At 53.4% G+C, this 27,596-nt stretch overlaps 2 protein-coding genes across 2 annotated transcripts in view; one reads left to right on the top strand and one right to left on the bottom strand.

Annotated features, from left to right (window-relative positions):
* Window positions 1-252: 252 nt before the first annotated feature.
* CD4 (CD4 molecule) lies at window positions 253-25,952 on the bottom strand. Its single transcript, XM_056106872.1, has 9 exons — window positions 25,867-25,952; window positions 25,634-25,789; window positions 14,240-14,401; window positions 10,517-10,765; window positions 8,599-8,937; window positions 3,688-3,885; window positions 981-1,102; window positions 659-726; window positions 253-508 (listed from the first exon to the last, which is right to left on the bottom strand). Exons 1-9 carry the CDS (start codon window positions 25,913-25,915, stop codon window positions 478-480), a joined length of 1,374 nt encoding a protein of 457 aa, XP_055962847.1. The 5' UTR covers window positions 25,916-25,952; the 3' UTR covers window positions 253-477.
* Window positions 8,952-27,596, top strand: part of ZNF384 (zinc finger protein 384) — a 168,242-nt gene continuing 149,597 nt past the window's right edge. Inside the window, exon 1 of the mRNA XM_056106811.1 lies at window positions 8,952-8,960. The gene's annotated coding sequence lies outside the window, so the exon portion shown is untranslated. The remainder of the gene's footprint in view (window positions 8,961-27,596) is intronic.

Below are 27,596 nucleotides of genomic sequence, written 5' to 3'. Positions count from 1 at the left end.
CCAGCTAATTCTTGCCCTCTCCCTTAAAGGCACAGTTCCCATACTTCATGCTTCCAGACATCCAGCCTCACCCTCCAGACAAGCAGGGCTGGTTCTGCCCGCCTCCCACCATCTCTCCGCCCCTGGGTCCCCTGGGCAGTGAGAGAAAAGAAAGAGCCAAAGAAGGCCTGGCTTGGACTTGAGCGAAAAGGAGAGGGGGGAGGCTCTCTGGGTGAGTGCTCTTTGGGTAAATGCTCCCTGGGAGAGTGCTCTCCGGGTGAGTGCTCCCTGGGAGAGTGCTCTCCGGGCGAGTGCCCCCAGGGAGAGTGCTCTCTGGGTGAGTGCTCTCCGGGAGAGGAGAGCCTAAGATGCAGCGTGGACAAGGAGAGCGAGGGTGGCTGCTACATTCATCTGGTCCGCAGGCCCAGTAGTCCAAACCGGAAAGGCTGGGGGGACAGCTGGGAGGCGCGAGTGGGAAGCGTTCCCTGGCCCGGTGACTCAAAGGAGCCCACGTGTTTTCTGAAGCCGGCTGGAAGGAAGAAAGGGAGCACGGTCCACCGGTTACACCCCCAACTCACACACCCGGCCCCACTTCCTCCCTGGACCCTGCCCCCCCTCCTCCCTGCAGGCCCCTCCCTGCCCTCCCTTCCCCTGCCTCCCCCCTCCCCCAGCTCCTTACTGGGAGCACTGGCAGGTCTTCCTCTCGCTGAGGAGTCTCTTGATCTGAGACATCCTCTGGGCCTGGCGCTGTCCAGGAAGAAGGAGGAGACTCGTGAGGGTCCCAGGCCTCCGGAAGGGAGGTGCCCCTCGGAGGGGGCCGCGGGGGACGCTGGGAGAGGAGAAGCCGTCAGAGTGCTGAGGCATCCCTCACCCCTCACCCCACCCCCCTGTGAGGATCGTAGGGCGCACGGGAGCAAACCCCACATCCACAGAGTGCAGGGGCTCTGTACGGAGGGCTGGGGGCTCCCGGGGCGCAGAGGGCTGGGAGGGGGATCACTCACCCTGCGGTGCTGGCACCGGACACAGCAGTAGATGCAGAAGCTAGTGAGAAGCAGGAAGCCCACGAGGCCCCCCACCACCATGACCAGGTTCATGGGCGAGGTCGGCAGGTCTGTAGAGGAGACTGGGAGAGAGAGGGTTCAGCTCAACACCCTCCAGGGGTCAGAGGACAGTCTGTTTTTTGTTTTTGTTTTTTTTTTTTTTACTTTTTTGGATCATACCCGGCAATGCTCAGGGGTTACTCCTGGCTCTGCACTCAGGAATCACTCACTCCTGGCAGCACTCGGGGGACCATATGGGATGCTGGGAATCGAACCCAGGTCGGCCGCATGCAAGGCAAACGCCCTACCCGCTATGCTATTGCTCCAGCCCCGACAGTCTGGTTTTTTTTTTGGTTTTTATTTTTATTTTCTTTTGCATTTTGGGTCACACCCGGCGATGCTCAGGGGTTACTCCTGACTCTGCACTCAGGAATTATTCCTGGCAGGGGATTGTATGGGATGCTGGGAATCGAACCCGTTTGACCACGTGCAAGGCAAACACCCTCCCTGCTGTGCTATGGCTCCAACCCCATCAGAGGACAGTCTGGACGGCACTGAGGAGGCCCTGCTGCCTTGGGGCCTGTTTCTGGCTCTGGGACACCTGAGAGAGGAGGGCACAGGCCCCTGCCCTGCAGGGCAGAAAAGAAACCTTCGTGGTGGGGGGAGGGGAAGGATGAGGGGGGGTGAGGAGTGCTGGCCATCAGTGCAAAGCTGGACCGCCCCACAGTCCAGTACCCCTGAGCCTCTGAGCTAGATTCCAGTCCCAGGGGGCTAAGGGTGGAGACTGCAGGGGCTGGCGCGATAGGACAGCGGGTAGGGTATTTGCCTTTTACACGGTTGACCTGGGTTACATCCCCAGCACTGCATGTGGTCCCCTGAGCACCATCAGGAGTGATCCCCGAGTGCAGAGCCAGGAATAAGCCCTGCACACAACTGGGTCTGGCCTGAAACCCAATCAAACCAAAGAAAAGTATAGAGTGGGGCCGGAGCAATAGCACAGCGGGTAGGGCGCCTGACTTGCACGTGGCTGACCCGGGTTCGATCCCCGGCATCCCATATGGTCCCCTGAGCACCGCCAGGAGTGATTCCTGAGTGCAGAGTCAGGAGGAACCCCTGAGCATCGTCGGGTGTGACCCAAAAAAGCAAAAAAACCAAACAAACAAACAAAAAAAAATAACTGACAGAAAAATATGAAGCTCATAGGCCATTAGGAAGGAGCAATGTAAGTTGTGCGTGTGTGTGAGTGTGAGTGCAAATGCACACTCAATGCGTGCAGCTAGCGCGCGCACACGCATGCGCACACACACACACATACACACACACACATACATGTTCTTTCTTTTTCCCTATCCCCTAAATTTTACAATATGCCGTGCTCAAGGCTGACTCCTGACTCTGCACTCGAGGATCTGAGGCTTGGGGGCCATGGGAAATCAAAGTCAGGGGCTGGAGCAATTGTACAACAGGGAGAGCATTTGCCTTGCACGCGGCAGACCCAAGTTCGATCCCCGGCATCCCATCTGGTTCCCTGAACACCGCCAGGAGTGGGAGTGATTCCTGAGTGCAGAGCCAGGAGTCACCCCTGAGCATCGCTGGGTGTGACCCCAAAAATAAACAAACAAACAAACAAACTTTGTCAGTCAAGTGCAAGGCAAGCCCCCCTGCTGTCTGTTCTATCTCTCCAGTCCCCTCTCTTCTCTGTTTGTCTTTTGTTTGGGCCACACACCCCGAGATGCTCAGGGCTCACTCCTAGTGGTGCTCGGGAGACCATATGGGACGCCGAGGGTTGAACCCAGGTTGCAAGCACGTTACCCACTGCACTATAGCTTGGGCCTCTCTCTCCTGCATTTGTAGAAGAGTCAGAGTTGGGGCCTGGGTTGGAAGTCTGCTTTCCCACACTGTCCCCTGGCGACAGGGACAAAATGCTGATGAGACAGTCACATTCATGAAACCAGAGATCACCGTGCCCCCAGCATGGAAGACAGGACCTATGGCCCACCTGGCGCCAGGAGGCCCCAGGCTGCTTCCCCTGCGTCCCAACATTGACCCCCCCCCCCCCGCCCCCGACAGATAATGGAACCAGACCAAATGCATTGATTCCACTGGTCTCGGTTCCCTTCTCCCGTTTTCCCACCCACGACAACTTAAAAGCCCCCTTAGTCCCTCCCAGGGCGCGGCTCTACCCCAGCCTCACCCGAGGCTCGGAAGCACTTCTCCTGGGGCTGGAGTGATAGCACAGCGGGGAGGGCGTTTGCCTTGCACGCGGCCGACCTGGGTTCGATTCCCAGCATCCCATAGGGTCCCCCGAGCACCGCCAGGGGTAATTCCTGAGTGCAGAGCCAAGAGGAACCCCTGAGCATCGCCGGGTGTGACCCAAAAAGCAAAAAAATATAACAAAAACAAACTTCTCCTACTTCCCTCACTTCACTTGTCTCTGTCTCTGTCGGCTGAGGTCACAGACCTATTGTCCCCCTCCCGCAGGGGCCATCCCCTATCCCGTCCTGCATGCTCCCCGCGTGCTCCCAGGCCCCGGAGTCTTCATTAGCCCCCAGTCCCGTTAGGAGTTGGGAAGCAGGCCCTCTGCCCCTCCCCTGGCCTCGGAAGGTCCCCTCCGCCTGAGAGAGGGAGACGGAGGCTGGGGGAGGCCAGGGACCGGATGTTCACTCACCTTCCACCGCTGACATCAGCAGCAGCCCGGCGGCGCCCATCAGCTCACACTGCCAGGTGCCCGCCTCGGCGTCCTGCACCTTCACCAAACTCTGCTGGCTGCTGGCCTTCGTCTGGTTCCTCCACCTCAGTCTCAGCGTCAGGGATGGGGGTACAGGTCCGCTCACCTCACATGTTACATTGCTCTGGGTCGTAGTCACTGCAGGCGACAGAAGCCAACGACTGGGACCAGGGACCTCGGGGCTCCCCCACACCATCAAGGCTGAGGGAGTTTATTTTTAAATTTATTTTTAATTAATTTGTTTTCGGTTTGGGGGCCACCCTCGGTGGTCCTTAGGGGTTACTCCTGGCTCTGCACTAAGAAATCACTCCTGGCACTGCTTGGAGAAGCCTATGGGATACCAGGGATAAAACCTGGGGTCGGCCGCGTGCAAGGCAAGTGCCCTAACCATCACTCTGGCCCTTGTTTTAATTATTTTTTTTTAATTTGCTTTTTTTAAAATTTTTTTTGCCTCTTATCAGGACATCTTTTTAAGACATCTTATTATCTCATTCCTACTTTGGACAAACTTGCAGGCTATCGAATGTAGCCTGCCCACAGGGCAGAGTCTGGCAAACTCCCCGTGGCGCACCAAATATGCCAAATACCAGTAACAATGATGGGTCTCATTCTCCTAAAGAGCCTTGAATATAATCTCAGGGCTAGGATGAAAGAGACGTTACTGGGGCCTGCTCGAGGCAATCGACGAATAACAGGATGATGAATGCAAAATGAATGAAATTTGCTTTTTGGGTCACACCCTGCGATGCTCAGGGGTTCCTCCTCGTTCTGCACTCAGGAATTACTCCTGGCGGTGCTCAGGGGACCATATGGGATGCTGGGAATCGAACCTGGATCAGCCGTGTGCAAGGCAAACGCCCGACCTGCTATACTATCGCTCCAGCCCTTAATTGTTTTAAATTTTTATTTACTTCCCCATGCCCCCGGCCCTGGGGGAACACCAAGATTCTTGCAATGATCACCAGCACCATAGCCAGCTCCTGAGGACAGATGAAGGGAGAGTTTAATCAAAAGATCCAAAAGAGGAGCTGGAGCGATAGCACAGCGGGTAGGGCATTTGCCTTGCACACAGTCAACCCGGGTTCGATTCCCAGCATCCCATATGGTCCCCTGAGCACCGCCAGGGGTAATTCCTGAGCGCAGAGCCAGGAATAACCCCTGTGCATTGCCGGTGTGACCCAAAAAGAAAAAAAAAAAAAGATCCAAAAGAGGGAGTCAGAGCCAGAGTACATGGTGGAGGGTGCTTGCTTTGCATGTGGCCATCCAGGTTCAATCTCCAAGCCCAAGCCCCAAGCCCACCAGGTGTGATTCCTGAGTAGAGAGGCAATAGTAAATCCTGAGAACTGCTGGGTATGCCCCCCAACCCCCTCCCAAAATTCCCAATGAGGAATTAATGGGACTGGGTAGGGTACATATTACCTTATGTGGCCAACCCAGGTTCAATCCTTGGGCCCCGTATGTGGCCACCTAAGGTTTAATCCCTGGACCCCATATCACCCCATAAGTCCACCAGCTGTGATCCCTGAGTATAAAGCCAGGAGTAAATCCGGAACACTGCCAGTGTGGTTGAAAAACAAATAAGAAAAGAGCCCAAAGGAGACTTTTATGGGCCTCTGAGCACATTCCTTGATGTTGGATTATAGTTTGTTTGTTTGTTTATTTTTTGCTTTTTGGGGTCACACCCGGTGATGCTCAGGGGTTACTCGTGGCTCATGCACTCAGGAATTGCTCCTGGCGGTGCTCAGGGGACCGTATGGGGTGCTGGGAATCAAATCTGTGTCGGCCATGTTGGCTGCGTGCAAGGCAAACGCCCTACCCGCTGTGCTAACGCTCCAGCCCCAGGATTATAGTTCTAAACATTTCAGGTTTAACATTGGTTCATCCTTTCTCCTCCTTCCTTTCTCATCACTGTGCTCCCAAAGCACTCCCATTTCCTCAGTATTCTTTTTTTTTTTTGCTTTTTGGATCACACCCAGCAATGCACAGGGGTTACTCCTGGCTCTGTGCTCAGGAATTACCCCTGGCGGTGCTCAGGGGACCATATGGGATGCTGGGATTCGAACCTGGGTTGGCCACGTGTAAGGTAAACGCCTTACCCGCTGTGCTATTGCTCCGGCCCCAGTATTCATCTTTAACTTCTCTTCTGTGCTCTGCTTCCCCTAACTGTTTATCACTCATTTCCCCTAATCAGAACCTGTGACTTGTAAAGTCAGATGCTTCAGAGATCTCTGGATTTTGTATTTGTAAGTGAAATATTGCTTTTCTCTTTCCTTTATGTGCTTTGCAGTCTATTTTACTGCAATTTCCTTTTTGTATAGCCACAGAGAGACAGTTGATGTTATGCTTTTGTTACTTGAGAGTTAATTGACTCTGAATAATATTTACTCCTGGGCATCTGTCATATTTACTCGACTTAAGTCTCAGTTGCCCTTAGTTCCTAGCACCCCAAAAGGAGGGTCCTGAAAAAGGGACTTGGATGGACCCAGGGCAAGCGATGAGCTACCCTGGCATCAAAACAGGACGGGCCAATGCCATACAATTTATAAGTTAAGAGCACGGTCATGGACAAACTCTGTCATGACCCAAAAATAAGTAACTGGACGAGGACCCTGCTGGGGTTAGGAAAGACTAATCTGGCCCGAGGACTGTAATCTGGGTTATATATCGAGATGTCCCTGGGAAGAGCCAGCCTTTTATGCTTGGTAAATCTCTTACTGTGTCCATACAAAATTACTAGAAATTTTTTTTTTCTTTTTGGGTCACACCCGGCGATGCACAGGAGTTACTCCTGGTTCATGCACTCAGGAATTACTCCTGGCAGTGCTCGGGGGACCGTATGGGTTGCTGGGAATCGAACCTAGGTTGGCTGCATGCAAGGCAAGCGCCCTACCGGCTGTGCTATTGCTCCAGCCCCTAGAAATATTTTTAATTAATTAATTAATTAATTTGCTTTTTGGGTCACATCCAGCATTGCACAGGGATTACTCCTGGTTCATGCACTCAGGAATTATTCCTGGCGATGCTCGAGGGACCCTATGGGATGCTGGAAATCCAACCTGGGTCGGCCACATGCAAGGCAAACACCCTACCTGCTGTGCTATAGCTCCAGCCCCTAGAACTATTATTAAGAAATAAATTGAAGATGACTGAATACTGGCTAAGAAAAGGGGAAAGTAATACACCTTAGATGGGATTCTGCCCTTGGGTGGATCTCCTAGCAGGATGAGATGTTGAAGAGCTTCCCCAGAAGGAAGGGCTTTACAAAAGTTGATTGTGCTACTCGCCTATGTGTAATTGCTACCCTCAACCTATGATGTTTTGTTCTTCTTTGGGTCACGCCAGTGATGCACAGGGGTTACTCCTGGCTCTGCACTCAGGAATTACTCTTGGCGGTGCTCAGGAGACCCTATGGGATGCTGGGAACCAGACCTGGGTCAGCCAGGTGCAAGGCAAACGCCCTACCCGCTGTGCTATCGCTCCAGCCCCTGATATTTTGCTCTTAACTAACGCTGGGAGACGGGAATTGGGCAGAGTGAAACTTGGAGGAGAGGAGTGTGAGTCTGGTACTGAGACAGATTTTAGAATAAACGGTGACTGATCACCCACCAGCTCGGTGGCCCTCCTTCCTGCATCTGTGGACAGCGGCCAAGGGGGGTGAGAAGGCGGCTCTTGGCCACCGAATGCACACGGCACGTGCCCACACTTTTTGAACACACACCTTGGCAGTTAAAACAAAATAAAAAACAGCTTTGGGGGTTTATTTGTCCTGGATTTGCATGCCAGCCCCTGTGGGCACCTCTGTGCAGGCTGCTTCATAGCTGGAACACCAGGCCAACATTATATGCGCCTGCGCACCTGCAGACACACACACACACACACACACACACACACACATACACACACACACACACACACACGAACTGTTCTATTTGTTTCCAATTTAGGTGTTTGGACCACATCTGGTGGAGTTTACTCCTGGCTCAGGGATCACTCCTGGGGGTGCCCGCGGCAGGAGATCCCATGTGGCTCCCGGGTTAGAACCGAGGCTGGCTGTGTGCAAGGAAAGAGCCTTTCCCCCTGTTCTCTCTCCTCTCTCTCTCTCTCTCTCTCTCATAGACTGTTCTGGAAGGGGGCCTGGCATGGAGTAAGCAGCCAGCATTAGCTTTCCCCATCTCTGGAACTGCAAAAAGGATTCGGAACATGAGGATGCAGGGAGAGAAAGAGAGCGCTGACCTCAGCATTATCGGGCTCAGGCTAAGAGCGGAGGAATTGAAGGAGCTCAGTGAGCAGGGGAAAGGCGGGGTCAGAGAGTCAGAACCCGTCTCAGGCCCTTTGGGGGATTCTCAGTGGAGTCACCACCCCCCTGCCCAGTCTCAGTCCAAACCGAGCACCACCGCCCCCCAACCCAGAGGTGTCCTGACCAGCACTCAGGGTGTGGGCTTTCATTCTGGGAGGGCGGAGGTGGATGACCATTTGGCTCACTGACCTGGGGGGGGGGCACAATAGGCAACAAATCACAGAGAGAAATAAATATATATACATATATATCTCTTGGAGAGCCCAGCAGGCTATTGAGAGTATCCCACCCACACGGGCAGAGCCTGGCAAGCTCTTCGTAGCGTATCCGATACGCCAAAACCAGTAACGATAACGGGTCTCATTCCCCCGACCCCGAATGAGCCTCCAATCGTTGGGAAGGACAAGTAAGGAGAGGCTGCTACAATCTCAGGGCCGGGACGAATGGAGATGTGACTGGCGCCCGCTCGAGTAAACTGACAAACAACGGGATGACAGCGATACAGCGATACAATGACCTCGGAGGGGGATGCAGGGGGCTCCCGAGCTCCTCACCTCGCATCACCACCAGCTTCACTTCCTGACTCAGCGGTCTGCGGAGGAGACACAGGTCGAGCTTGAAGGTTCCCGCATAGCGCGGCAACGCGCGGGGTAGGGTGAAGTTCAAAGGGAGCGTCTCCTCCATCTGGAGCTTGGGTGCCTTAGACACCTGCTGGAAGGACAGCTTTTTCTCCTTGAAGGAGAAGGTGATCAAGGGCTGGGGGGCGGAGGGGGCTCCCCCGCCCTGCCAGCTCAGCTCCCCAGTCAGAGCGTCAACTTGGGAGTTCAAGGGGAAGGTGAACTGTGCCGACTGGTTCTCCCGGGCGTACACTGTGTAGGGTGCCTTCTGGAAGCCTGCAGTGGGAAGAGAGAGAGAGTCCGGTCAGGAGCTGGGGGCTGGCAGAGTGCGGGGTGGGCTAGGCTGCGTGCCGGGGGAGCAGAGACAGAAGGCCGGGGTGCTGGGGAGCTGGGCCTTGCATCGGTGATGCCCGAGTTGATTCGTCCTGATTTTTGTTTCATTTGGGGGCCACCTCCGGCCAGTGCTCAGGGTTTACTCCTGGCTCTGCACTCAGGAATCTCTGGTGGGTTCGGGGAACCATCTGGGCTGCCCGGCATGGAACCCAGGTCAGCCATGTGCAAGGCAAACACCCTCCCCGCTGTTCCATCTCTCCGACTTGCATCTTTTCAAATTTTTTTTGGTTTTATTTCTTGGGGGCGACACCTCGCAACGGTGATCAGGGCTTACTCCTGGCTCTTTGCTCAAGGATCTCTTCTGGTGGTGATCAGTGTACCACGTGGGGTGCCAGGGACCAAATCCGGGCCAGCTCTACAGAGCTGATGGAACCTGGGGCAGCCCCAGGAGGCCAGGACCCCAGCAGGACAAGCCTCTGGGTCCCCACAGCCCCTGCCCACACCCTCCCCCCATTGGGGCCCTACTCAGGACTGGAATTTCTTTTATTTTTTACTTTTATTTATTTATTTATTTATTGGCTGCGTGCAAGGCAAACGCCTTACCCGCTGTGCTATCACTCCAGCCCAGGACTGGAATTTCATCCCAGCTGGGGGCAGTGGTGGGGACACCCCTGAGGAAGCGACTTGCCAACTCCACGCCAGTGGGAAACTGTGGCAACAAAGCAAAGGGGTGCTCAGGGCGGGAGCGACAGCACAGCTGAGAGGGTGCTCGCCTGGCATGTGGCTGAGGGGGTTTAGATCTACGGCACCCCATGTGGTCCCCTGAGCACCTCCAGGAGTGATCCCTGGAGTAAGTTCTGAGCGCTGCTGGATAAGGGAAAGAGAAAGAAAGAAAGAAAGAAAGAAAGAAAGAAAGAAAGAAAGAAAGGAAGGAAGGGAGGGAGGGAGGGAGGAAAAGAAAAGAAAGAGAAGAAAGAAAAAAACAGGAAGAAACAAGAAAATGGGAAGGAAGGAGAGAGGGAGAGAGGAAAGGAAGGAGGGAAGGAAAGAAGGAAAGACAGAGAAAGAAGGAAAGAAAGAGGGGGAGGGAGGAAAGGAAGGAAGGAAGGGAAGAAAAGAAGAAAAGAAAGAAAACAGGAAGGAAAGAAGAAAGGAAGGAAGGAAGGAAGGAAAGAAGGAGGGAGAAAGAAAGAAAAGAGGATAAAGGAGGGAAGGAAGGAAGGAAGGAAGGAGGGAGAAAGAAAGGAAAGAGGATAAAGGAGGGAAGGAAGGAAGGAAGGAAGGAAGGAAGGAAGGAAGGAAGGAAAAAAGGGAGGGAGGGAAGAAGGGAGGGAGGGAGGGAAGAAGGGAGGGAGGGAGGGAAGGAGGGTGGAAGAAGGGAGGTCTCCTTTTGGGGACCTCTTCTAGCCCTGCTCCTCCTTTCTCGGCATCTGCATCCTGAGCAAAGAGGCACTTGCAGCAGGACAGGGCAGTGGTCGAAGTGGTCGGGCCGGGGGGCGGGGGGCGGGAGGGACCCTCTCACCCAGCACCAGAATGTTCACTTGGAGCTTCAGCGTCTTCTGGGTCTTCTGGGTGTGGGAGACGGTGCATGTCCAGAGGCCGCTGTCCTGCATCTGCACGTGAGCCACGAAGAAGGCCAGGCCTCCGGGCTGTGCACTCGGGGACCCTGGGCGCTGCCACTGGACCGAAGGGGTCAGCTTCGGTGGGCCCTGCAGGGTCAGGTTCAGGCTCTGCCCCTGGAACAGGAGGGTGGTGTCGGAGCTGGCTGTCACTGCAGAGAGAGCAGGCCACCTGTGTCACACACACCGTCCCCGAGGAGGGGGACGGAGCCAGAGAACCACAAGGGTCTCTCCATCAGCCCGTCCCAGCATCTGCCTGGCCAACCCTTAGCCAAGGCCCATCCCTCCCCCCTCCTGCCCGTTTCTCCTCCTCCTCCCTGCCTCTCCTCTCTCCTCTGCGCAGACACCTCTCATTCCCTCTCTTCAGATCATTTCCTTTCTGCACATCTCACCCCAACCTGCAAAGGCTTTTTTTTTTTGGAGGGGGAGGCTTTGGGGGTCACCCCCGGTGATGCTCAAGGGTTAGCTCTGCCCTCGAGAATTACTCCTGGCAGTGCTTAGAGAAGCATATGGAATACGGGGAATTGAACCTGGGTCGGCCACATGCAAGGCGAACACCCTACCCGCTGTGCTATCGCTCCAGCCCCACTTTGCAGACTTTGCGGAGGCACTTGGTGGCCAGTCTGATCCTCTCTGATCTGCTTTTTGGGAGTCACACCCGGCAATGCTCAGTGCTTCCTCCTGGTGCTGTGCTCAACGATTGCTCCTGACGGGGCTCAGAGCCAGGCTAGCCAGGTGTAAGGCCTTAACCACTGCACTATCTCTCTGGCTCTAAAACTTTAATTCTGGAGTTGCCCCCAACGAGCGGCTCTCCGGCACGGCCATGGCACCAGAGGCTCATGGACCTAATCCAGAAGCCAGCAGCTTGCAGCAGAAATGTGAATAGACTATGTGTTAAACTACAGCGCCATGCCCCACCCCTGGGAGGGAAAGGGTGTCTGTCTGTCTCTTCCGCCTTCCCCGCTCCCTCCTACCCTCCCACCAGCACAGTGGCCATGGCCTTGGAGCTTATTGAACAGCCAGGTATGAGCCGGTGGTGACAGGGCAACTGCAGCCTCAGGGGATGGGGGGGCGGAACCGGCACGTCCTTCACACCCTACCGAGGCCATGAGTTGCCCTCCACAAGCGGCTCTCCGGCACGGCCATGGCACCAGAGGCACACAGACCAATCTCGTAATTATCCGGCTCTTGGCAGAAATCCCTTCAGACTTAATTAGTAAAATATCAGAAATCCAAAATCGCGCGGCCGCAAGAGCGGCCACATGACATCATATGGTCTTCATAACCAGCATTACACTGTAGCACTGTCCTCCCGTTGTTCATCGATTTGCTCGAGAGGGCCCAGTAATGTCTCCATTGTGAGACTAGTTATTACTGTGTTTGGCATATCAAATACGTCACAGGTAGCTTGCCAGGCTTGCCGTGCGGGCAAGATACTTTTGGTAGCTTGCTGGGCTCCCTGAGAGGGGCAGAGGAATCGAGCCCGGCTCAGCTGGGCCGGCCGTGCACAAGGCAAACTGTGCTATCGCTCCAGCCCCAATAACTAGCAATAGAAAACAAATTATTTCACAATGCCTTTTCAGCAGTTCTGATTGTTGGGGGGAAATTCCCAATAATAATGGTGCATCTTTTGTTGAAATAATGAATGTAATCAAAGTAGAGAGAGAGTTAAATAGAAACCATCTGCCTCACAGACATTGGGAGGGGTGGAAGGGGGGTATATTGGGGTTCTTGGTGGTGAAAAATGAGTACTGGTGAAGGGAAAGGTGTTTGATCATTGTATGTCTGAGACTTAAACCTGAAAGCTTTGTAACTTTTCTCATGGTGATTCAATAAATAAATTTAACAAATAAATAAATAAATAAAACTTTAATTCTTTTTTGTGGGGCATCACACTTGGCAATGCTCAGGGGTGACCTGGCAGTGCTTAGGGACCACCTGGGATGCCGGGATAAAACCAAGGTTGTCCTCATGCAAGGCCAGCACGCTACCAACTGAACTATCTGGCAGGTCCTCGAACTTTATATACTTTTTTTTTTTTTTGCTTTCTTGTGTCACACCTGGCAATGTACAGGGCTTACTCCTGGCTCATGCACTCAGGAATCACTCCTGGCAGTGCTCAGGGGACCCTATGGGATGCTGGGGATCGAACCCGGGTCGGCCATGTGCAAAGCAAACGCCCTACCCACTGTGCTATCACTCCAGCCCCTTGATACACTTCTTGATCGACTTTGGTAAGCCCCTTACCATAGAGTAACAGAAAGAAGACAGTAGGGGCCAGAAAGGTCAAACAGCAGGGAGCAGCCAGAGAGTGAGCTGCGGGGAATGTGCTTGCCTTCCACCCAGCTTATCCGGCTTCTGTCCCTTGCACCCCATATGGACCCCAAATCCCACCAGGAGAGATCTCTGACTAGTTGAGATCCACTAGCTGTGGTCCTCAAACCAAAATCAAAACCAAAAACCGACCACAGGTAAGGCACACACCATACCCGGGTTCAATCCCTGGCATATCATACGGCTCCCAGAGCCTGGCCAGGAGGGATCCCTGGGCGCAGAGCCAGGAGTAAGCCCTGAGCATCACTGGGTGTGGCCCCCAGGCACTCCCCCTGAGAAAAGATGAAGAACAAGAAGAAGAATATAAAATGAAAAAGAATTTCCCTTTCTTCCTTTCTGTTTCCCAGAAGTAATAGGTGCTATTCAATTGTTGTTTGTTTGTCTGGGGTGGGGGCACACCTGGTGATTGTCAGGTGTTACTCCTGGCTCTTCACTCAGGGATCACTCCTGGAGGGACCATATGGGCCGCCAGGATCGAACCCAGGTCGGCAGCCTTCAAGGCAAGTGTCCTACCCACTCTAGTATCACTTCAGCCCCAGATACTATTAAGAGTACTGGCTACAGTTCAATTATTACTTTTTTTTATGCCTAACAAGCCTAAATACACACATCTGTATATCTATGTAAATAGAAATAAACTGGGGCTTGAGCGATAGCACAGCGGGGAGGGCGTTTGCCTTGCACGCGGTTGACTGGGGTTCAATTCCCAGCATCCCATATGATCCCTTGAGCACCGCCAGGAGTAATTCCTGAGTGCATGAGCCAGGAGTAACTCCTGTGCAACGCCGGGTGTGACCCAAAAAGAAAAAAAAAAAGACATCAATAAATATGGTCAGGGCTGGAGCGACAGTACAGTGGGAAGGGCGTTTGCCTTGTACATGGCTGACCTGGGTTGAATCCCCGGCATCCCAGAGGGTCCCTCAAGTGCACTGCCAGCAGTGATTCCTGAGTGCAGAGCCAGGAGGAACCCCTGAGCAGCACCAGATGTGACACTTCCCCACAATAACAAATAAAGAAAAAAACAGGTTTTGATTCCAACCCTGGCAGAGCTGAGCTTACTCCCAGCTCTGTGCTCAGGACTCCTTCCTGATGGTGCTTGGGGGACCGTCTGGGGTGCCAGGGATTGAACCAGAGTGTGGCATATTCAAGGCCAGCATCTTAATGACCTCTAAGCCCGCCCATCCCCCTTCTCCAGATTCTGGAAGTGTTACCCGCTCTGTCCTGGTTAGGGGTCAGAGAGGGGGGAGGCTGTCTAGCTCTGCCCCCCACCCCCCGCCTTAGTGTCCACTCACATTTGTAGACCTGCAGCTCCACGGCCAGTGTTTTTTGGTCTTTCACCTCACAGATGTACGTGCCTGAGTCTTCCAACTTGAGTTTACTGATGACCAAAGGAAAAGATCCCAGGTTCCATTCCCTTGTTCTGGAATCAACACGGCTTTCCAACCTCGTCAGACCTAGGAAGAGAAGATGAAGGAAGAGGGTCCCCCCCCACCCCCACCCTTCATGCCTCCACAGCTCTTAATAGCCCATTTCCTGCAGAATCTGCCCTCATCAGAGGTCCCAGACTGTAAGGGTCCCCTCCCCTTTACCCCCCCCCCCCCGCCCCCGGTCAGGACCCCACACATGCCTCCAGAATTCAATGGTATTCATTTGTTTTGTTTTGTTTTGGAGTCACAGCTGGCAATGCTCAGGGCTGAGTCCAGGCTCTGCTCTCAAAAATCACTCCTGGTGGGGCTCGGGAACCCTATGGGATGCTGGAGATCGAAACTGGTCCGGCCACATGCAAGGCAAACGCCCTCCCCGCTGGACTACTTTCCCACCAGGAGAATTCCATGATCATCTCAAGGAGTAGCGCCCCCTTCAGGCCGAATACCAGATGTGCGCTCACTCATGTCAGCTTCACAGCAATGAAGGGTATTTTGTTGATTACGGAAGCTGAGATTAGGCAGTTGCGCCAAGTCACACTTTGTTGACAGAAACAGAAGCCAGAGAATAGCACAGTGGGAAGGGCGTTTGCTTTGCTGGTGGCCGACCCAGGTTCCATCCCGGGCATCCCGTAGGGGGCCTCAACACCACTGGGTGTGATCCTGACTTCAGAGCCAGGAGTAAGCCCTGAACTTTGCCAGGTGTCAGCCCAAAACCAAAAAAAAAAAAAAAAAAGTAAGACTCAAATGAGAATCCTAGTTGCCTCCAAGGAGAGGAAGTGAATGTCCTTGATACAAGTGTGTGTGTGTGTGTGTGTGTGTGTGTGTGTGTGTGTGTGTGTACACGCACACACGCACACACACATACAGGGATGCTAAGTGGGACGGAGATGCCAGGAGGTGACTATGGGCAGCAGCTGCTTTACTTGGTCTCTGTACCAGGCTGCCAGGCCTGCGAAGAAGTGCAGGTGGCAGAGCAGACCCAGTGGGAGAGGTTAGTAGCAGCAAGAATAGAGTTTGGGGCTGGAGCCATAGCACAGCAGGGAGGGCATTTGCCTTGCATGCGGCAGACCCGGGTTCGATTCCCCAGCATCCCATAGGGTTCCCTAGGCATGGCCAGGAGTGATTCCTGAATGCAGAGCCAGGAGTAGACCCTGAGCATCGCTGGGTGTGACCCAAAATGTTAAAAAAAAAAAAAAAAGAATCAGGGTGCTAGAGAGATAGTACAGCAGGTAGGGCGTTTGCCTTGCACGCAGACAACTCGGGTTCGATTCCCGGCATCTCCTAGGGTCGCCCGAGCACTGCCAGGAGTGATTCCTGAGTGCAGAGCTAGGAGGAACCCTTGTACAACGCCGTCAAAAAATATACATATATAACAGAGTGGATCCAGGAATCCACCAGGGCCCCTGGGGCATGGCTTGATGCTGGTGGCACTGCCCTGGGCAGCTGGAAGAGAATCCAGGGAAACATTTCTAAAGCCGGTGGCTGAAGAGAGAAACAGTTGCTGCCAGTGGGAGTGAGGGAAAGAAGCCTGTCAGAGGTGGGGCAGGGCAGCTGCTCCCGGGAAAGTCAGATCCTAGACCCAGAACAAAAGCCCTGCCACAAAGAAGGTCGCACAGGTGATCAAAGAGATGCAAATCCGATGACAATGCCTGTGGGTGGGAGGACATGTGCCTGCCTGCCAGGCTCTCCCACACCTCTGCATGTGCAGATGTAGCTGTGTCCCAGCCCGAAGAGCACTGTAGGAGGTGACCTCAGCACCATGGAGGAGGGATCCCTACAAAAACAGAAAATAGGGACCAGAGATACCAATTTTTCTTTTTTTGCTATCACTCTGGGCCCGAGACCAAATTTTTGAAAAATGAAAAGAAAATGGGGTAATTCCTGAGTGCAGAGCCAGGAGTAACGCCGGGTGTGACCCAAAAAGCAAAAAACAGACAAACAAACCAAAAAAAAAAAAAACCTCAGAAAAAAAACAGGGGCTGGAGAGATAGCACAGCGGGTAGGGCATTTGCCTTGCACGCAGCTGACCCGGGTTCGATTCCCAGCATCCCATATGGTCCCCTGAGCACTGCCAGGAGTAACTCCTGAGTGCAGAGCCAGGAGTAACCCCTGTGTATCGCCAGGTGTGACCCAAAAAGCAAAAAAAAAAAAAAAGAAAAAAGAAAAAAAGAAAAGAAAATCCAAGAAATAGAAGAAAGGTAGAAAGGAAGGGAGGGAGGGAGGGAGGGAGGAAGGAAGGAAGGAAGGAAGGGAGGAAGGGAGGGAGGGAGGAAGGAGAGGCAGGAGGGGGGAGGGAGAGGGAGGAAGGGGAAGGGTATATTTGCCTTGTGTTGCATGTGGTAGCCCTGGGTCTCCATCCCAGCACTGGCTGGCCCCCTAGCACCACAGAGATGGCCCCTGAGCACCTCTTGGTGTGGCCTCAAACCAACATAAGTAAATAAAGCAAAGCAACAATGATGTCATTTTCAACTCTCCGATTTGCCAGGGGAGCGGGTGTTTTCTATAAAGCTACTCGGTGCTGGCACGGTGCTGGCGACAGATTCACACTGACATTCACTAGACGCAGACATCCTGGAAGCAATCTCTCAGTAGGCACCAACTATTTTTAAAAGTTCCCGTCCTCCATTTGATTTCTAGGACTTCATCCATCAAGCAACAATTTTAAGATGCGAACCGAACTGTGGAGACCAAAATTACCATTGCAGAGTTGTCCGCTGTGTGTGGGGTTCAACAAAAAAGATACTGGCCCGGAGACTGGAGCAATAGGACGGCAGGTAGGGCATTTGCCTCACACGTAGCCGACCCAGGTTCGATCCACGGCATCCCATTTGGTCCCCCGAGTACCACAAGTAGAGATTCCTGAGCGCAGATATTGGCTGTGTGAGAGTTCCCTCGTTTGGTGGCCTAGTAGGTTGGCACCAAAAGTGACATTACCGGACTGGAGCCACAGTACAGCAGGGAGGTAATATGTTTGCCTTGCATACAGCCGGGCCAGGTTCAATCCCCGGCATCCCACCTAGTCCCCCAAACACCACTAGAAGTAATTCCTGAGCACAGAGCCAGGAGTTAACACCTGAACATTGCTGGGTGTGACCCAAAAAGCAAAAAAGAAACACACCAAAAAAATGATATTTCCAATAATATTTTATACGAACAATTTATGAAACGGGAACTATGTGTGTGTTTAAGTTGTACTTAAGCCATCTTGTTTATTTCATTGGTTCTTTGGGGGTCACACCCAAGGGTGCTCAGGGCCTACTCCTGGCTCTGTACTCAGGGTTCAATCCTGGTGAGGCTCAGGCAACCATATGGTGCCGGGGATCGAACCCTGGTCAGCCTCATGCAAGCCAAGCACCCTACCTGCTGTACTACCCCTCCAGCCCATGTGTTAAGGCCAACTTGACTTCTGTTTTTGCTTTGGGGTCAAACCCAGCAGTGCTCGGGACTCACTCCGAGCTGGCTCAGGTACAAACACTTGAGAGAGGAGAGGAGAGACACGTTCTATCCGCACATGCGAACTCGCCCTGGCCAATGCCCTGAACGCGTTCACAAATGCTTAAAAGTAGGTTACGTGCAGGGTTCACGGATTCTACAGGAACAATTTTTGTATCTAATGCACACAGTGGGTGCTAATGTATGAATGCTGGGACAGTCCAGGCTGGACACATCCTGTTTTAAGCTCCACAGAGACGTTGACTAATTGCTTCCATGACCCTGTTCTGTTCTTGCTCAAGCAGCCAGATCAATCTGGTCTCCAGGACTCTGATTTACGGCCTCTTCATCTCTGCCCAGCTGCCAGGACGGGGCACTCAGAGCTCGGGCCTTGAATTCCCATCTCTTCTCCTGATTTCCTGGCTACACTACCCACTAATTCATATTCCCAGTATTTGAGTTAATTTCTGGTTTGTTTGGAGGTTTTTTTTTTTTTTTTTGGCTTTTTGGTTCACACCAGGTGATGCTCAGGGGTCAGTCCTGGCTCTGCACTCAGGAATCACTTCTGGCGGTGCTCAAGGGACCATATGGGATGCCGGGGATTGAACCCGGGTTAGCTGCATGCAAGGCAAATTTCCTCCCCACTGTACTATGGCCCCAGCCCCTTGTTTATTTTTTGAATTTGGGTTGAGGACACAGAGCTCAGGGACTGTCTTATCAATGATTAGCGGACCACAAAGATACCAGGGATTGAAACCGGGACCCTCACATATGTTCCAAACCTTCGAGCTATCTCCTGGCTCTTGAGTAAATTTTTTGGCTTATTTGTTTTGGGGTCATATCTGGCAGTGCTCAAGGTTTATCCCTGGCTCTCTGCTGAAGGGCAACTCCCAGCAGGCTCAGAAACAAACATATGGTGTTTATAGCTCTAATCATTTTAGGTTTCACTTTGGATTGTCCTTGCTCATGCCACAGGGAGCTTAGACTGATTGAGTTACTCCCATCACAGTGCTCTTAAGGCAATCTCAATTCCATAGGGCACTCCCAGTCCTCTGTGCTTATTTTTTTTTCTTTTTGGGTCACACCCAGTGATGCACAGGGGTTACTCCTGGGTCTGCCCCCAGGAATTACCCCTGGAGGTGCTCAGGGGACCACATGGGATGCAGGGGATCAAACCCGAATAGGCCACGTGCAAAGCAAATGCCCTCCCCGCTGTGCTATTGCTCCAGCCCCAAGGTGTTTATCTTTAATCTCTCCTCCGTGCTCTTCTCCTCCTAGCTGTGAATCACTTAAATCCCCAAATCAGACCCTGGGACTTGGAAAGTCAGATTCTTCTGAGGGCTCAGGATTTTGTATATGTAATATGAAATATTGTTTTTCTCTTTCTTTTATGTCCTTGCATGGTTTATTTTAGTACAATGTCCTATTTGTATAGACACAGGGAGACAGTTAATGCTTAATGTTTTTATAACATGGGAGTTAGTTGACTTCGAATAATATTAAGTACTGGCATCCATCGTATTGACTTAACTTAAGCCTCAGTTGCCCTTAGTTCCTAACACCCCAGAAGGGGGTCCCGGAGAGGGACTTGGATGGATCCAGGGCAAGCTGTAAGCTCCCCTGGCATCAAAAAGGGACAGGCTAAGTGCCATAAGCAGTATAATAAGTTAAGAAATACGGTCATGCCACAGTACCCAAAAGGAGAGACAGAACAAAAGGGAGTGCCCTGCCACAGAGGCAGGGTGGGATTGGGGGTGGGGGATAGGAAGGATACTGGGATTGGTGGGGGTGGAGAATGGGCACTGGTGGTGGGATGGGTACTCGATCATTGTATAACTGAAACCCAAGCACAACAACTTGTAAGTCTATAGCTGTACCTCATGGTGTTTCACTAATAAAACAAAAACAAAAACAAAAAAAGAAATAGGGTCATGGAACAAACTGACAACACCCAAAAAGGAAGTGACTGAAAAAGGACCCTGGTGGGGTCTAACTGCTGGAAAGACTAACCTGGCCTGAGTACTGTAGTCTGGGATCTATACTGAAGTGTCCCCAGGAAGAGCCACCCTTTAAGCTTAATGTACCTCACCGAGTCCTTACAAAATGACTAGAAATATTATCAAGTAATTTTTTTTCTTTTTGGGTCACACCCGGCAATGCACAAGGGTTACTCCTGGCTCTGCACTCATGAATTACTCCTGGCGGTGCTCAGGGTATGCTGGGAATGAATGCTGGCATATGGGATGTATATGTATGTATGTGTATATATATGTATATACATACACATACATACATATATATATGTCACTGTCAATCAATCACTGTCCTCCCATTGTTCATCGATTTTGCTCAAGCGGGCCCAGTAATGTCTCCATTGGAGACTTTTGTTGTTACTGTGTTTGGCATATCGAATACATCACGGGGAGCTTGCCAGGCTCTGCCGTGTGGGCTCTGCCGTGCGGGCGAGATACTCTCGGTAGCTTGCCAGGCTCTTCGAGAGAGGCAGAAGAATCAAACTCGGATTGGCCAAGTTGGCCGCGTGCAAGGCAAACACCCTACCCGCTGTGCTATCGCTCCAGGGGCTGTATGTGTGTGTGTGTGTGTATATATATATATATATATATATATATATGAAGCTGGGAATCGAACTCGGATCGGCCGTGTGCAAAGCAAACGCCCTGCCCGCTGTGCTATCGCTCCAGCCCCTATTAAGTAAATTTAAGATGACTATTTCAATGGGTTACTAGCTAAGGAAAGGAGAAAGCAACACGTACACCCTTAGATGGAATTCTGCCCTTGGGCGAATCTTCTAGTACGGACCTAGAGTGCTCAGCTCTTAGATGAGATTTGTTTTGAAGAAATCTCCTGAAGGAAGGGCTTTACACCTATTCATTGTTTATAATAATATTGAACCACATCTATGTGTGATTGCTGCTACCAACCCTTTATAATTTTTCTATAACTAATGCTATGAGACTTGAATAAAAGGTCACTGATTATCAACCTGGGCTGGAGCGATAGCACAGCGGTAGGGCGTTTGCCTTGCATACAGTCAACATGGCCAACCCGAGTTCGATTCCTCCGCCCCTCTCGGAGAGCCCGGCAAGCTACCGAGAGTATCTCTCCCGCATGGCAGAGCCTGGCAAGCTCCCCGTGATGTATTCCATATGCCAAACACAGTAACAACAAAGTCCCCAATGGAGACGTTACTGGGCCCGCTCGAGCAAATCGATGAACAACAGGAGGACAGTGATTACCAACCATCCGGTGGCCTCTGTTCCTTCATCCATCCGGATGATCACCGTCAGCGGCTGGGGAATGGTGATTCATCCCTGAACGCACCAAGGGGACCCTTGGGTCACCGCAGATGGGCCTGGTAACACCCAGGAACAGTAACAATATGGGGTGTTGATGATTAAACCTGAGTTAGCCACTTGGGCTGGAGCAATAGCACAGCGGTAGGGCATTTGCCTTTTGCACAGCCAGCCCGGCCAAGCCGGGTTCGATTCCTCCACCCCTCTAGGAGAGCCCAGATACTCTAGCCCGCGTGGCAGAGCCTGACAAGCTCGATATGCCAAACACAGTAACAACAAGTCTCAAAATGGAGACGTTACTGGGCCTGTTCGAGCAAATTGATGAACAACAGGAGGACAGTTATTTTGGACAGCCACTTGCAAGGCAAAAACCCAACCTGCTGTACTATCGGTTTGCCCCCAACTTTGATTTAATTTTTAAATAAAATGTGGGACTTAGGTCAAGGGTTCCTTTGTGTTTTGACCTGTGGGTGTCCAATCATTCCATCCAAGGTCTCTCTGGGTGGGGCTGAAGCAGTAACACAACTGGTTAGGCATTTGCCTTGCACACAGTCGAACTGTGGCTGACCTGGGTTCGATCCCCAGGATCCCATATGGCCCCCTGAACACTGCCACCAGCCAGAACACCGCCAGGAGTAATTCCTGAGTGCAGAGCCAGGAGTAAGCCCTGAGCATCGCCAGAATGGAACCAAAAAATCCAAAAAACCAAAAAAAAAAAAAAAAAAGGCTTTCTAGGGCCCAGGGATTGTTCCGTGGCTTAAAGCGCTGGCCTTGTACCAACTGAGGCCAAGGGCTTGATCCCGGTGGGTGCTGCTTACACAGTCACAGCGGCTCTGCTCTTCAGGGTCCCTGGCACCTTAAAAATGTGCGTAATGAGACCGAAGGGATAGTACTTTGTATGGGCTGACCTGGGTTCAATCCCCGGCATCCCATATGGTCTCCTGAGCCCACCAGGAGTGATGTCTGAGTGTACAGCCAGGAGTAACTCCTGAGCATCGCCGGGTGTGACCCAAAAAAGAACCCCCCCCAAAAGAAACCCACCAGGGCTCATGGCGAACAAGACGCGCTCTCTCCAAACACCAGCCCAAGAGCTCCCCTTGGCCCACCCCTCCACGAGGGAGAAGACACCTGAAACTCAGTCTGCAGTGATATTTGCATACAGGCCACTCTGGTTCGAGCCACACAGGGCCTCCTAAGCGCCCCCAAGCTTAAGCCCAGAGCATAGCCGAATGGAGCACCCAAAAAGTCAAGTAAAATAAAATAAAATAAACATTGGTACAGAAAACATTTGAAGAATTTACATTATGAGCAAAGAGGGCAAGTCGAGGGTAAGGTGAACCCCCAGCGAGGCCGACTGCGACAGGTTCTGCAGTACACAGGATCGGCCACTAGGTGGAGCTAGGAGGAGAAGTCGGTCACTGAACAGAGATGCCCAGTGTCCTGTGGTCCGTGGCCATTCAAGTCTTGCGGCACCTAGAAGTTTTCATGGCAGAGCTTAAAAATCGAAAGGGTTTTAGCCCCAGCCCCAGCCACACAACTTCAGGGCAAATCTTTCCCTCTCCCCTGCCTCAGCTTTCTCGTGAATGAAATCAGTCTTGGACTGAAGCTGTGTTTCTGCCTTCTACAGGTTTGGGATCAAATCTACCCATTTTATGCTCTTTTTTTGGGGGGGGGGGGGCGGTGGAAGGGGGTCACACCTGGCGATGCACAGGGGTTGCTCCTGGCTCTGCACTCAGGAATTACTCCTGGCAGTGCTCAGGGGACCCTATGGGATGCTAGGGATCGAACCCAGGTCAGCCACATGCAAGGCAAACGCTCTCCCCGCTGTGCTATCGCTCCAGCCCTCCTACCCATCCTATGTACAGAACAGCTTTATTTTGTACTTCATCATTTGGAGGAGGGGGTCTGGGCCACACCTAGACTCTTAGGGGATGCTCCTAGCTCTGGGCGCTCAGGAGTCACTCCTGGATGTGCTTGGGGAGACCATCTGGGTACCTGGGATCAGCCACATGTAAGGACAAGCCCTGCTGGCTTCGAGACAGGACTCCCAGCTTTGTCTATGGGTGTGAATGTCTCAGTTTTCCAACCTGCCTTATAAACCCGTAGCCCCAGCTGATGGTTTGGGTTGCAAGTGGGGTTACATAAGCCCTCTCTCTTCTCAGACTGCTAGTTGCTGAGTAACCGTGGTGTGTGTGTGTGTGTGTGTGTGTGTGTGTGTGTGTGTTTTGGGGGCATATCTGGCAGTGCTCAGGGATTACTCCTGGCTCTGTATGCAGACTCCTGGCTACCTTGGGGGACCATAGGTGTACCAGGCATTTATTTATTTATTTATTTATTTATGCTTTTTGGGTCACACCCACGGTGCACAGGGGTTATTTTTGATTCATGCACCTCAGGAATTACTCCTGGTGGTGCTCAGGGGACCCTATGGGATGTTGGGTATCGAACCTGGGTCGGCCGCACGCAAGGCAAACACCCTACCCACTGTGCTATTGCTCCAGCCCCTGTACTGAGCGTTGAACCAGGTGGGCTGTGCACGAGGCAAGCACCCGTCCTGTTGCATTATCTTTCCAGCCTCTTCGTGAATCAACATAGCTTTTAAAAATTGTTTTAGGCGGATGAGCCTCGCCCACGAGAGCACCTGCAGAAAACCCCAGGTACGCGGGAGCCATGACTGAGATCTCCAAGCTTGCTCTGAGCGGGACTCAGCCTCCTCCCACCAGCTCCCCAGTCTTTCCAGTAGCTTGGCAAGTCACACCCACAAAATGCCCCTGGCGCCATCGCATCTCATCAACGGCCAAGAAGAGAGTGACTCTATATGCCTTACCCGTAAGTGAATCTGCTCTAGAATTATATTCTGAATTTCAAAATTCCTGGGGCGACCTCTCATGCCCACTGCTGTACCAAAAGCAGCACACATTTGATGGGGTTTAACATATAAGCTGGCAATCTCTTTTACGAGGGCTTAAATGGCTCCCGGATGAAATACAACAATCTGCACCCACTGTCCTCGTTGCGGTGGTGGGAAGGTGCTCTGGGGTGGGATTGGTTGGTGTTTGGATATCAAATGCAATGAATTATTGCCGACAGGTTTATAAAAATTAAATTTAAAAAATTGTTTTACGGGGCTGGAAAGATAGCACAGCGGGTGGGGCATTTGCCTTGCACATGGCCGATCCGGGTTTGATTCCCAACATCCCATATGGTCCCCTGAGCACCGCCAGGAGTGACTCCTGAGTGCAGAGCCAGGAGTAACCCCTGTGCGTCGCCAGGTGTGACACAAAAAGCAAAAAAAAAAAAATTGTTTTACGTGCTGTCATTTACAATACCGTTAGCAAGAGGATTTCACACAGAACATATTCCGCACTGCTCCCTGCACAGTGCCCCCTCCCGCCACCACCATCCCAAGGCCCCTCCCACCCCACATCTGAGAACAACTGCAGTTCCCTGCCCTCTGGTGGCAGCTTCCTACTGGAGAGCAGTTCTCAGTTTCTATTGCTCCTGGGCATTTAGTACAAACCTGCTTCAGGAATAAACCTCTCCTCCCCTCCCCTCCTCCCAACCTTCCCCTCCCTCCCCTCCCCTCCTCTCAACCTTCCCCCTCCCCTCCTCTCCAACCCTCCCTTCTCTTCCTCTTCAAGCTTCCCCTCCCCTCCTCCCACCCCTTCCCTCCCCCTCTTCTCCCCTCCCCTCTTGGTGCTCAGGGCTCACTCTTGGCTCTGCATTCAGGGGTCATGCCCCATGGCTCCAGGAACCATGTGGGATGTCGGGGCTCGAACCCGGGTCAGCCATATGCAAGGTAAACACCCTAGCCTCTGTTTTTGTTTCAATTTGGGGGGCCCACCCGGCAAGGCTCAGGGGTTACTCCTGGCTCTGTGCTCAAGAATTACCCCTCGCGCTGCTTAGGACCATATGGAACCTGTGTTCCCCGGGATGGAACTCGTGTCGGCACTGGCACTGTGCGTATGCACAGTTACCACCCACCCTTTGTGCTATCATTCTGGCCCCTATTTTTTTTTTCTCACCTTAACCCTTGTCTTTCCAGTAATAGATCTTCCAGGGGATCTGATATCACTATGAGACTCTCTCTCTCTCTCTCTCTCTCTCTCTCTCTCTCTCTCTCTCTCTTATTTTTTTTTCTTTCTGGGTGAGACCTGGCTATGCACAGGGGTTCCTCCTGGCTCTGAACTCAGGAATTATCCCTGGCAGTGCTCAGGGGACCCTATGGGGTGCTGGGAATCGAACCTGGGTTGGCTGCGTGCAAGGCAAACGCCCACCCCGCGGTGCTATCGCTCCAGCCCCTCTCTCTCTCTCTCATTTATATTTATTTATTTTTCCAATGCTCAGGGGTTCCTCCTGGCTCATGCACTCGGGAATCACTCCTGGCGGTGCTCAGGGGACCCCATGGGACACTGGGGTTGGAACCTGGGGTCTGTGAGTGTGAGGCAAGGGCCTTACTCCCTGCCCAATCGCTCCGGCTGGCCATGGGGTTCCTCCTGCCTCCACTGCTTACCTCTGAGGACCATGTTGCGTTGGCTCTTCAAAATGGGTGTGTCGTGTGGCTGGAGCTTCCAGGTGAACTGGGATTTCGGAGGGCCTTTGCAGGGCAGCTCTGCCGAGTCGCCTGCCCCAGCTAACACCACTTCACTGCCCTGGACGCGGAGCAGGGCTGGGGAAAGGAGAGGAGGGTCACACCCCCGCCCCCCCAGGCCTTCTACTCTCCCCCTCCCAAGTCTGAGCACTCACCTAGCTGCAGTCCCAGGAGCAGGCACCCGAGAGGGGGTCCCCAGTTCATGATGGCCTCGCTGAGGTCGCGGCCGGAGTCAAGGGCAGGGCCTGGGGGAGAGGCAGAGTCCTCAGGGTGCGGGGCTGGGCACCTGCCCTCCCCTCAGAGACCCAGACACCCACCTGGAGGGCTCACGGGGGGGTGCTCTGGGCTATGACCGGGGTCCTCCTCGGGGGTGAGAGGACCCCAGCCATATCCCCGGAGAAAGTGGCGGATAGGAAGAGGTGGAGAGCGGGTGCCAGGCCGGGCCAGCGGCCGGATGCCAGAGACTGAGGGGCTGCCACCTGGCGTGCAAGGCCAACGCCCTATTGCTCTGGCCCCTGAATCCACTCCTGAGCCGAGAGATGTGCCGGGGACCAGGTGCAGCCCTGTGTCCCCACCCAAGACAGTTCCCACTGGGGAACCCCTGCGCTCGGCTCCAGCCGTCCCTGGGCCCCAGCAACGGGCGGGCGTTTTGGTACCTTCACCTGCACCTTCAGGGCCTGCATGTGCGGGTTGGAGTCTGCGGACCCCAGAACCCATCCCCCACGCCCACGTCTCAGCTCAGGCTGGGCTTCCTGTGGGGCTGACACAGCCTTGGCCCACAGCTGGAGGGAGGGCTGGGGGCGGGCAGAGGGGACGGGGCTTCCATCCCTTGCACAGGACTGACCCCACTTCCGTCCTCGGCACCTAACTGGGCCCCCTGAGTCCCGCTGAGCGAGGATCCCTGAGCACAGAGCCAGGAGGAAGCCCTGAGCACTGCCGGGTACGACTCCCCCTCCCCCCAAACGGAAAAACAGCAACAAAAACACATGCTGAGGGTTGCATCTTCCTGACGAGGTTTGGGGAGGGTCAAGGGGGCCCTCCCTGTGATGTTGGGGTGCCCAGCTCCCCAGATGTCCCCCAGGGCCTGTGCAGTGTCAGGGGGTGTCACCCAGGGAGAGGGAAGGTCAGAGGTCAGGAAGGAGCTTCTGGGAAGCTGAGAGGTTGTTTACAAGGTCAAGGTCACTGCTCTGTGGGCAGGAGCAGGACAGGGTGGGCCTGAGAGGCGCTGGGCCGGACTCCTCCCTCCGAGGGGGCCTCCCTGGGGTCCCCACAATGCCTCCCCTGTGGGAGAAGCCTCCCTCGTCTGGGGTCTACACTCTCCTCAGGTGCCTGAGGACAGTTGGGGGCTTCCTTCACCTACCCCCAGACAGACACACACACACAGACACACACACACAGACACACACACACACACACACACACACAGAGTCTGTATTTTCCCTCCCCCAGCTCCCCACAAAGCCTCCACCTCAGGCAGGACCGGGGAGGAGGCAGGGAGGAGGCCGTGGGCTTCCTGCCACCCGGAGCCTTTGAAGGCCGCGGGTGCGGTACAGTAGCCGCCTGAGAGCAGCCGGGCCGGGCGGGAGGGCGGGCAGCCTCCCCTCCCCCGCCTCCGCCCTTCCCCCGCCGGGACTTCGCTCCTCTCCTCTCACTGTACCCACCCTTGATCTCTCCCTCTCTCTGCTCGGCCCTCTCCCTCTCTCCCCCTCCCCCTCCCTCTCTCTCTTTCTCTCCCTCCTCTTTCTCTCCGTCTCTCTGTCCCTTCCTCTCTCTCTCCTTCTCTCTCTTCCTCTCTCTCTCCCTCTTCCTCTATCCCTCTCTCCCTCTCTTCCTCTCTCTCTACCTCTCTCTTCCTCTCTCTCCCTTTCTCTCTCCCATTTTCTCT

This window comes from Sorex fumeus, unplaced genomic scaffold, assembly GCF_029834395.1.
Source record: "Sorex fumeus unplaced genomic scaffold, SorFum_2.1 ptg000148l, whole genome shotgun sequence".
Classification (NCBI taxonomy): domain Eukaryota; kingdom Metazoa; phylum Chordata; class Mammalia; order Eulipotyphla; family Soricidae; genus Sorex; species Sorex fumeus.
Note: the sequence above shows the minus strand (reverse complement) of the source record. Positions and strands in the feature narration are given on the sequence as shown.